We start from the raw sequence: 11,828 nt of genomic DNA on the forward strand, positions 1-11,828 counted from the left end.
ATGCCATATAATGACAAATAATTGACAACCCCCCAATTATTTTTATAATTGGTAAGGACTGAATATGTTCTTGATTGTTGCCTACTTTATGTGGAATATTTTTAAAAATAAAACAACATTAATTCTTAGTGCTCATTGCAGAACTGATAATGCTATATTGTGAGTGGAGAAGAAAGCATGGAATAAAGACACAGACGCCAGAGCTTGGGATAAACTAGGGTCTCTTTATTAAACAATAAAGGAGATTCAAACCCTCCCTGGATCTGCATGTGAAAGTGCGGGAATCTATGTCCTTATCTCAGGTCACTTGCCTGGCTTTATGGGTGAGCCACTCTCCTAACCCTCTCTTAAGCAACACTTTGAAAGTGTGGGGAGACTGCCCCACGTCACCCTCACTCGGAGCTGTAAAACTCACGAGGAGCAGGTCCTCCAGACATGGCAATCACCAGAAGGTGCTGGAGTGGTTAAGTGGTAGTTGTAGCAGTCTGTGAAATTATGCCCTATAATGACAAATAATTGACAACCTCCAATTATTTTTATAATTGTAAAAGACTGAATACGTTCTTGTTTGTTGCCTATTTTGTGTCGAATATCTTTAAAAATAAAATAACATTAATTCTTAGTGTTCATTGCAGAATTGATAATACTATATACTCTTGAAAATTAAAAAACGATTTTCTTTTTTTTCTCTCCCCCTAAGGTTGAAAATTCTGTGGCTTACTTTATGTCAGTTTCATAATTTTGTGGAAATAGAGGTTAGTATAAAATTAGCAGTGTCATAGTCTGAAGTCCTATGCATACTTACCTGAGTCAACTAAAAGAAACCCAATAGCCATTGTATGCTTATGTACAGTTCAGCTACAAAATAATACAAAAATCAGCATAGATGCAGAGCATTTCTACATGAGGCTTTTATTGCATGTTCATGATCGTCCCGTCATGGACAATTGCCAGCCCTATACTTGGTGTTGTCAACCTCCAGAGTTTCTCTCACACTTTTTGAAGTTTATCCTGCTTTTAAGAAGATCGGAGATAAGCTGAAATAAAAGTTAATGCGGCATATTAGCAGTGTGCAATGTCAGTATTGCGCTATAATATAGCCAATAGATGGTGCTGTTTCATCGAACCTATTGCCGAGAAAGGAAATTTTCAATTCAAATCATATGTCTGCCATCTAAAGGAGCCCATCGTAAACCCAAAAAGAAACTGTAAGAAGAAAGCCTGATAAGAATGCAGGATTTTAATGTCATGTGATAAACCTCTCTGTAGTGCAAGGGAAGAGAGCAATGGTGTTACTGTTTATACACTCGCTCGCTGTCCTTGCAATGAGGAGGTAGTGTCAAAAGAACAATAAAATTAACCAAAATCATTAGAGAATGGCATGGGCATGTTGGTCATCTGTGTTGTTTTTACAACCACATTTTACACCTGCAGGGCTCTTTTAAAGAGGAAAATAATATTTTTCCGATTTAAAATGGCTTAAGTGGTAGGAAATGCAAGAGAAGGACAGCATGGAGGGAAAAAGATAACCACAGCAGTTTGCACCAAAATAGTCATTTATTTTTTAAAGAACCAACAAGTAATTTTATAGTAAGCACACGACTGAGTGAAAAACTGAAAACCTTAATATATGTCATATTACTGCTACTCCTAAATGATGTATGTAAAAACTTCAGGGTTGGGTGTATGTGTTTTTGTATTTTGTTCTTTAATGTTTATCCCTGTTACTGCAATCCTCTTAAAAGCAATATACTTTATGTGTGATTTTTGTGATATGATAATGAGGTTGTGTTGAAATTTGATTCTGTTTTTACTACTTGCAGTTCTTGCCTGTGTATGTACCTTCTGAAGAAGAAAGGAAAAACCCATCTTTGTATGCAAATAATGTGAGACGTGTAATGGCAAAGTAAGTTAGCTGGCATTTCAGAAAGAACAGCTGCAGTACCTACTTATTTTGATATCTCTCTATCCCTGTTTTTCAATGTATGGGAGCTTTTAAATTATTCTGATGAAAGATTCTCTTCCCATAAAATGACATACCATGACCTGAAGTTTAGGGTAGTGTTTAGGTTTTGTCCAATAAAAGCAATTGTTCCTTTATATGCAAGATATTATAAATAAAGTAAATTGTGCTTGTATAAATACCTACTTCTTTTACTCAAGGGCTTTGGGAGTTCCAGTAACAGACTATACTTTTGAAGACTGCCAACTGGCTTTGGCTGAAGGACAACTCCGCCTCCCTTCAAACACTTGTCTCTTAGAATTTGCAAAACTTGTAAGAAGTCTTGGGTGAGTAGATTTATTAAGATGGGGGGTGCACTTTTATGTTAAGAACGAAGATGTTGTAGTATGATAAGGTATATGTAATAGTTTTTGATATTTGTACTCAACAATCATTCAATATGTATGCAGCAGATATTTGATGTGTTTTTTTTCTTATTGTGTTTTGTTTCAGTTATATTTTGGTAATGTTTATCTATGTTTATATAGTGTTGAAAATGAATAAAAATTTAATAATAATAAAAAAGATTTATTAAGATGTAAAAACTTACAATTGAATATTTAAAATGCTTTGTAACCTCATAAAATCAAAATTTAAAAAATTAAGCAACTGGGCAGTGAGAGAAGAAGTTACCACTTCTCATTGTGAAGAAACTGCCACCTTTAGTATTTTCTTTTTTTAAAAAAAATTTTTTTTTGGAATATTAGATTAATGGATCATAACCAAAATGGTTTCAAAAGCTATACAACATCAAGGACTATCAATATTGGCTCAGTTCAGGCAACACGTTCATCAACACAGTGTGAAAATTCCACTCAACAGTTGAGTTTTTAGGGGGTACTTCCCACACAGCATGTTCTAACTCCACCATTGTGCAACTATGGGCTTTCATGCAGTTGAGTAAAATCCATTGCAATGTTTGATTGACAGTTCCTCTGCCCTCTCTCCTCCTCCAGTCCTCCCGATGATATCCCATCACCCACTGGTGCAAAAAAATAATCCCAGTGGCTTTCCTAGAGCAGCACTATCTCCTTTTGCCGCTCTTGCCAAGGAACTCTGTAGCCAGTGGGAAAAGTCACTGTTTCTAACTTGTTCACTGTTTTTAACTTTTGTAAACCACCCAGAGAGCTTTGCCTATGGGGCGGTATATAAATAATAATAACAACAACTCAATGCAACACTCTGTGGAGCCCTACACACAACACACAACACAACGGTTGTGCAGGAACTCTCCTCTACACAGCGTGGATATTCAGCATGGAGTGTTTTCCCAAAAAACTCCACAGCACATTTCTCAATGGTGGTGTAAAAACTCCACCATGGAGTTCTAAAACCACTGTTAAGAAACGTGTTGTCTGAACTGAACCATTATGTAAGATGAAATTATAAAAGGCATATTGCTACTTATTTCAGCTAAGCATTCCTGATTTCAGTTAACTGTGGTTCTAATAAGGAAAGCTACAATTTGCCTTCTGGGATGAAACGATTATCTTCTAACTTTTCATACAAACCAGAAGGAAAAGTCATCCTTATTTTCCTTATATTAGATGTGAGGAAGAGTGATTGTGCTTTGTACAAATAACAGATTCAACATTGCTTAAATCTATAGATCTCTTTTAAAGCTGGGTATCTTTTTACTACAACTGCAAGAACTTGTGTTTGTTGAAACTGGGATCATTTTTGACAGTTTTGGTTATTCAATTGAATTGAATTTTCAGAAAGGGAAAGTTCTATCAGAAGGTTCCCCATTTTTCTGAAAGCCACCTGTACGTTAAGATAAACTAAATGGTTTAAGATTTTGGGGACGCTACCATTTCAAACGGCAAATATCGGAATGCATGTATGAATATACTATGACAGTACAAAAAGATGTAGAAAATCAGAGTGAAGATTCTAGCTTTGATCTCTTGTTACCCTGTGAGGAAAACCAAGTAAACCACAAACTACCCAGTTGCAAATCCAAGTTATTCATGATAGTCAGATTTTAGCTAATGCAAAAAATAGTAGGAAGTTTTTTCCAAAAATATTACTTGCAAAGGTCCGGGTCCGGGCCCGATTCAAAGTGCTGGTATTGACATTCAAAGCCCTAAATGGTTTGGGGCCAGGTTATTTGAAGGAACGCCTCCTCCCATATGTACCTGCCCAGACCTTAAGATCATCCACCGGGGCCCTTCTCCATGAGCCCCTGCAAAGGAAGTGAGGCAGGTGGGTACTAGGAGGAGGGCTTTCTCCGCTGTGGCACCCCAGCTGTGGAATGAGCTCCCCAGAGCTCATGGCACCTACACTGTACTCTTTTCATCACCAGCTGAAGACCTTTTTATTCTCTCAGTATTTTAACACAATTTTAACTTAAATTTAAATCTTACTGTTTTAACTCTGTCTTTCCATCTTATATCAATTTTTGCTATGTAGTTTTATCCTGGTTGTGCTTTTTATACTGTATTTTGTATTTGTGTTTTTAACCTGTTGGTTGTTTTATTATGGTTTTAATTTTTGTGAACCGCCCCGAGAGCTTCAGCTATTGGACGGTATAAAAATGTAATAAATAAAAATGAAATAAAATAAATAATAATTTTCTTCTCCAATTTTAGATTAAAGCCAGAGAAACTTGAAAAAGAACTTGATACATATTCAGAAAGTGCTAAGAGAATGAAAGGCAAAAGGGTCAGTCTCAAGGAGTTTGCTGAATACTTGGAAGTCCCAGTTTCTGACACATTAGAAAACATGTTTGCACTTTTTGATGAGGTAAGAAATGCAGCAGTTTTGACCTTTCTAAATAAACTTTCTCTTTTATTATTTGAATTAAAACCTAGATCATTCTCTCGGGTCATGCTGAGAATGCAGTTTTAAGTTGTGTGGCTAATATAGCATTAATGTAGAAATTGCCTGTTTATATTAAGAAATATAAATTCCTAGAAATATGATTACTAAATTCAGATGTTCTTGTTCAGATGCCTTTTGCCTGTTGTGTGAACATGTGTGGTCTTAAAAGGTGTGTTTTATTGGCTGCTGAACACCATTTTACCTCAAAGAAGTACTGCTTTTCTACTGTGGAAAATGGTTACAGTGGGTGAAATCTAGTTTTGCCCGTCTGCCAATGGAATGGCAACAGCCAGAAGAACAGGTTCATGTTCCCTCTGTAGTCCGCCTGCATTAACCCAAAATTTGCCCTAGAGGATAGGGGGACCTTCTGCAACAGAATTTGGGAGTTCACAAGGAGCTGCAGGGCGGAGGAACGAATGGGAAAGTTCTGTTGCACGACATTGAATGTTGCCTAGCCTATTGTATTTTCATTCATATTTATTTTACGCACCAAACTGCGTCTTTCTGTTTGTGTCCACATATATAACAAGCACAGTGGGCAAGTTCACACAAGACAAGAACCCATCGTGGGTTAATTTACCCACGAGAAACTGCATTGTGTGCAGGCTACCATTATGAATATGTAAGCCCTGGCCAGGATTTGCCATGGCCTCATGTTGTCTGAACCCAGGCAAAGGGGGCTGTTTGAGGATTAAACGAGCCATGCATAATTTTAAAGCAGATGGCAGGTGCTACAGTACCCTGAGGTTTAATTACCACATGGTGGGCTGTCATGTCATTCGAACCAGGTCAATGCACAACAGTGTGTCATCAGAAAGATGGTATTAAATTATACTGTTTTAACTCTGTGTTTTAACCTTATATCAATTTTGCTGCGTGGTTTTATCCTGGTTGTGCTTTTTATACTGTATTTTGTATTTGTGTTTTTAACCTGTTGGTTGTTTTATGATGGTTTTAATTTTTGTGAACCGCCCAGAGAGCTTTGGCTATTGGGCGGTATAAAAATGTAATAAATAAATATTAAAATAACAATGTAGTATTTTGGCACAGTCCCTAAATCCTCTTTCTGTGAAACAATTGGCACTTATGTGAGATTTTCAAAAACTGAAAAGGATTTAGTTACACCAGTCCATTAAAAATCAATACATATTTAATTTTAATCCTAAATCTTTGGAAGTCTGTGTTTGCACATCTTTGTGCAAGAAGTTTGTACGTGCTTTTTACATGTGAATTTCAGAGTGTTACTTTTTTCAGTGGGTACTTCCTATGAAATTGGTAATATAGTTGTGATTCTTTCTCTTAACAGAAGGAAGATGGTCTGATTGACTTACGAGAATATGTGACCGCTTTGTCAGTAGTCTGTACGCCATCCAAAACTTTGCAAACAATACAGTTGGCTTTTGAGGCAAGTAGCAGCTTTTATTTCAGTTATTTTAAAAGCTATTTATAAACAATGCTGTATTTTCAAAACAGGCGAAATTGATATTGAACTAGACACCACAACAACTTCCTATCCTCGGCAATTAATTTGAAGTCATTACTTGACTTTGCAGCTGCTGTACCTAACTGTACTTAACAGACATGTTCATGAACGGGCATTTTTGCCTTCAAAATCAGCAGCAATCTGTTGTACCCTGTTCTTTTACATCAGCAGGAGCATGATGCTATGCAAATTGTTGCTGTGAGAGCAAATGGGTAAGTCAGAGCTAGTTCACATGCTCGTTGCTTGATGAATGCAATAAGTGGCAATCTGTATTTCTAAATGATCCATCAGAAATGCAATGCATCACAGAGACAACTTTTCATATCAGTTAGAGGCCTTCAAGAGGCAGCTGGACAACCATCTGTCGGGGATGCTTTAGGGTGGATTCCTGCATTGAGCAGGGGATTGGACTCGATGGCCTTGTAGGCCCCTTCCAACTCTACTATTCTGTGATTCTATTTTTATTGTGTTAATATTTTATTTTGTGAGCCACAGCTGAAGAGCAGCTAACAAAACAAAAGAACTCATAGTAACTCACTCTTTCAGTAAAGGTGGTTCACACATTCAGCAGTGAGTCATTAAACACTGAGAAATCAAGGGATGTAAGTGAAAGCCAAGCTATGTGTATCTGGGATCAGAATATCTGCAGAACTACCTTCTCCTGCATGGGCCTCCCCTTATCCTAAGCACATCTGGGGAGGCTCTGCTCTGGGTTAGATGCACTCCGGTTTGTTTTATTTATTTTAAAGTATTTATAACTTGTCAGAACCCCCAAGGCCCGTAAGTATAGTATAAAATATATCAGCTAATCAAAGCATAACTAGTAAAACAGCGCAATCCTCAAAGGATAAAAAAGAGGCAGTAAATCAAAAGACTCAAGGGCATACTAAATTTATCAGTACTTGCAAATGCTCTCTGTCCTCAGCACCTAAGTTAGTTTTCTTCCTTGTGGTGCCAAACCTAAGGAATGTTTCCCATGGTGGCCCACTAGATTGCAGCCTCCATTTGTAATGGAGGTACAAATGAAAGCTTCTCTGTTCCATCAGGCTAGTGATGCATGGCTCTTTGGTCTCTTCTAGCAGATGTTGAGAGATTGTTATTTTAACTGGCATTTAGTATTGTGATTGGCCTTTGTGTTTTTATGCAGTTTAGTACTACTTGCAGGGGGAAAGACAACTAATAAGTTGTATCAATAAATAAACAGTTCACACCCATAAGAGTAAAGAGTAAATTTGCAATTTAAATTCTATAGGGAAAAGAAAGATGGCTTAAGGATCAGCACAGCTGCTATCGAGGAAGTGGGAGGTTTATTTATTATTTTTATTATGGGGAAAACTGATAACCACACAAATCTTTAGCTTTAAATCCTTTATTTAGCAGTAAAACTAGTTTAAATACGTTGCTATGCTGGCACAACAAATCATATGCCTACATTTTTGTTCACAGATGTATGAGTCAGCATCGGGAGCTCTAACAGAAGAAGATTTAACTTGCATTCTAAAGACTGCCATGGGTGTGTCAGACCTTAATGTGTCAAACCTTTTTAGAGCTATAAATGACAAAGAAAGAGGGAAAATTACATATGGTAAGTCTATGAAATGGTTTTAAAAATCCATGGACCAGAAAGAGCTTTTGTATGGGTATTATTATTATTATTATTATTATTATTATTATTATTATTATTATTATTATTATTATTTGTTTATATAGCACCACCAGTGTACATGGGATCAGGCATGTCCTGTGGAGATGAATGGTATCTGCAGAGCTGCCTGGAGCTCAGTGGCTAGTACTGCAGAGTATAGGATACATGTTCCTTAGCCAATGGCCTGGTTCAGACAACACGCTCAACCATGCTGCTTGAGCGTGTTATCTGAACCAGGCCACTGTGTCATTCTTTCTGGATGAGACTATATGGATCATAATTATTTGCTTGTTAGATTTATAACCTGTCTTTTGCTGAAGGTAACATATATGGTAATATGTCTCCCCTCCCCCCCACCTCCATATTTTATCTTCACAACAACCCTGTGAGGGAGATTAGGCTGAGAGAAAGTGACTGGCCCAAGGCCATCCAGTGAGTTTCATATCCAAGAGGGAATTTGAACCTGGGTCAACCCAGTACTCCTAGTCTGACACTTTATCGTTATACTGCACTCAGCCATGCTATGGTCACTAAAATTAAAGCTTGCATATTATTCCATGCTGAGGTCCATATCCTACAATGTTTGGTCTAATGTAATCACTGATCTGTTCAGAACAGACAAACAAGCCAATGCAGAAACTCAAGAGAAAACAAATGCCTGATCTCACATATTAACTCCTTGGCTTACTTTTCCACCACTTCTCGCCAAAGTGCAACATATTATTCCCTCTACGTGTGAAGTTCAGGGTTGAACGGTGATCCTTATGTAGCTAAAATGGCACCATCTACACTCTCAAGAGGGAGGTATCGTCTGGCTTGAGAAATACCAAGGTTTGCAGAAGTTAAACAAATTATAAAGAAAAAAAACCTCATGAAAATCTGCCCATTGAGGAATAAGCATGTTCAGTAGCAACAGGACACTTAATCAGTGAGGAAGGAAAGCTGCGATGAGAGGGGGGAATGGACCTGCCATTTTGGAAAGGGATGGTAAAGAGAAGAGAATGGCCAGGGCAGCCTTGGATCATTCAAAATGCTGCTGCTGATCAGCTGACAGGAGGCTGAGAGAAAAAGCAAGGAATGCAGAAGAGGTAAGGAAGAGACTGAAAGGTGGGCAGGTGGACGAGACCACATCACGTCAGTCCTTTTCCAGCTTCATTGGCTGCCAGTCCAGGCCAGATTCAAAGTGCTGGTATTAACATTTAAAGCCCTAAATGGCTTGGGGCCAGGCTATCTGAAGGAACGCCTCCTCCCATATGTACCTGCCCGGACTATAAGGTCATCCTCAGGGGTCCTTCTCCGCGAGCCCCTGCCAAAGGAAATGAGGCAGGCAGCTACTAGGAGGAGGGCCTTCTCTGCTGTGGCACCCCGGCTGTGGAATGAGCTCCCTAAGGAGGTTCGTTTGGCATCTACGTTATATGCTTTTAGACGCCAGGTGAAGACCTTTTTATTCTCCCAACATTTAAACAGTCTATAAACAAATTTTAACTTGGTGTGTTAAATTTGTAATTTTGCATGGCTGCTGTTTTTATCTGGTTGAGCTTTCATATTGTATTTTATATTATGGTTTTATACTGTTGTTTTATACTTTGAATGTTTTTAATTTTTGTGAACCGCCCAGAGAGCTCCGGCTATTGGGCGGTATAGAAATGCAATAAATAAATAAATAAATAAATAATATCAATGTCTCCTGCAATATGCAAGCAAAGGAGTGTGTTGGATGTGTTCTGTGCTGTGTACTTTGCTTGAAACAAGCAATAGCTTTTTCAGCGAGTTGAAAGCAGTTGGAAAGAGACCACTGCTCGTGTTGTATACAGTCATCCCACTTTTACCTCTGGTTAACAGGTAGTGCAGATTTCTGTATTTAGAATTCATCCAAAACCTGTTCGATAGGAGCAGTGCATGGGACAAAACACCATGGCAAACGTTTTTCAAAACAACTTTCAGCTCTCTTAAACTCTCAGCCACAGTTCACATAGGGGATATAAAAGGCCTAGTCAGCGCCCTAGGGTATTTTGCAGATAGGCGGGGTACAAATTGAATAAATAAATAATAAATAATAAAAACATTAATTCACTGTACAATGTGTTCCTTCAAAACTTCTGCAGTGCTCAGCAGTTTCTCAGCTGGGAAGTCCACATGGAACATGTTCCATAAAGATAAAAAAGTTGGGGTAGGGGATTAAGTACTATATTGGTTGGATCCTGACTCACTCGTGCTTAAAATAGACCTATTTAAATTAATGGAACTTGTAATTCTATTGATTTCATTGGGTCTACTCTAAGCATGAATAAGTCTGGATCCAACCCATCACTGTTCAGGAGACTTACAAAATTGTACCACAAAAGAGAGAGAAGCTGTGCCAGTAATAGAAATATCGGTCACTTTATATACTTAAAATGTAATCTTTCTTTTATCCGTTTCTAGATGATTTCCACAGATTTGCTGAAGTATATCCAGACTTTGCTGAGGAGTATCTATATCCTGACCAAATGGAGACTCCTGCCCCTAATGGCTTCTGTACAGACTTCAGCCCAGAAATTACTGAAGATAGGAGAAATCGCCTACAGAAGAAACTGAATTAATATTAGCAATTCTACCATCCTCTGGTGAGAGGAGTATGTCCTGTCTTGGGCTCTTCATAGTCACACAGCTATATAACCTGAAATATGTGAGGGGTGTGTGGTAGAGGGAGCGTGTGTGCATGGGAGGGGGAGAGAGAGAGAGAGAGAGAGAGAGAGAATGAGAAGATTTTAGTGCATTAATGACCGTCTTCATGCTTCATTTTGTGAAGATCTTATTTTCCCATCAGCGTCTTGGAAAATTAAGAATGTAAATGAACTTTCTCTTGTGTACTTAAAAAGAAGATGCTTGCATATTTATATCCCATTGTTTAGTTTCATGTACAAAGTGTCCTACAAAGTGTGCATGTGTAAAGAATACTGTAGCTCCTATGGTGTCAAGTGCACTTCGGTGATTAGTATTATCCCGATTTAGGGAATTGTTTGGGGGTCAAGTTCTGCTTTCCATTTTCAGGTGAAGACAGGTCTGCTGACTACTGACTATTGTCACTGTCTTCTGAACAAAACAAGCTCAATTTGGCCTTCTTGTTTCCATTTCAGTAAATAGAGGAAGAAAAATATGCAAAAAAATATTTTTAACTAAGGAATTGTTTTTATTATTTTTTTCTTGCAAGATTACTTTTTTTTTTTTACTTTTAGTCTGTGGCAGCCTCAGAAAGGGCAAGGGGAATTACGGTTCCCAGGATTCTGTGCATTCTGTGCTAAAAATATTCAAATCCTGTAACCCAAATTCTACACTGATGAAAAGCTGAATTTCAAAGTTTGTATAAATCATGCAAATTAGGAACACTTCTGCATTTTGTATAGTTCTGCTTTTGTTGAACAAGGACAAAAAACTACACAGGCATGAGAAACACTGCCCCAGAAAACTGGAAATTCAGATTACCTTACCTCACCCCCAAAATAGCTGCTTGCCCACATGGTTTTAAGCTTATCTACACAGCTTTAAGGTCTAGAAACATGCTTTTTTAAAAAAAAAAAAAAAAAAAGAAAAGTTAAAATTCTCAGGATGATTAGTTCTGCACTAAATTCTAATGTCTGTACTTCTGGGTATGATCACAGAATGCACACAGCCCTGGATATTTCCCCGTCTTTTCTGTTGCTATTCCAACTGGGTTTTCTAGAGGAGGATCATTAAACACGGTGCATTTTAAAAGCAGCTTCAATAGTATGACTTTTTGCACAGAAAGAACATATTGCATAGTGTAGATTGAACAGGCATTAAATAAACTTTTGTTAACATCAGCAGCCCCTCATAAATCCCTCATAAGCACCTGCAGAGCTCACAAGTTGTAG

General features: G+C 37.9%; 1 protein-coding gene across 1 annotated transcript in view; it reads left to right on the forward strand.

Annotated features, from left to right (window-relative positions):
* The window catches only part of LPCAT1 (lysophosphatidylcholine acyltransferase 1), a 46,066-nt gene extending 34,551 nt beyond the window's left edge, over positions 1–11,515 (forward strand). Inside the window, exons 8-14 of the mRNA XM_063129735.1 lie at positions 701–755; positions 1,824–1,906; positions 2,164–2,289; positions 4,594–4,747; positions 6,132–6,230; positions 7,755–7,893; positions 10,378–11,515. Of these exons, the coding sequence (XP_062985805.1) occupies positions 701–755; positions 1,824–1,906; positions 2,164–2,289; positions 4,594–4,747; positions 6,132–6,230; positions 7,755–7,893; positions 10,378–10,535 (814 nt within the window). The 3' untranslated portion in view covers positions 10,536–11,515. The remainder of the gene's footprint in view (positions 1–700; positions 756–1,823; positions 1,907–2,163; positions 2,290–4,593; positions 4,748–6,131; positions 6,231–7,754; positions 7,894–10,377) is intronic.
* Positions 11,516–11,828: the final 313 nt, after the last annotated feature.

Source organism: Elgaria multicarinata, chromosome 7 (assembly GCF_023053635.1).
Source record: "Elgaria multicarinata webbii isolate HBS135686 ecotype San Diego chromosome 7, rElgMul1.1.pri, whole genome shotgun sequence".
Taxonomy (NCBI): Eukaryota; Metazoa; Chordata; class Lepidosauria; order Squamata; family Anguidae; genus Elgaria; species Elgaria multicarinata.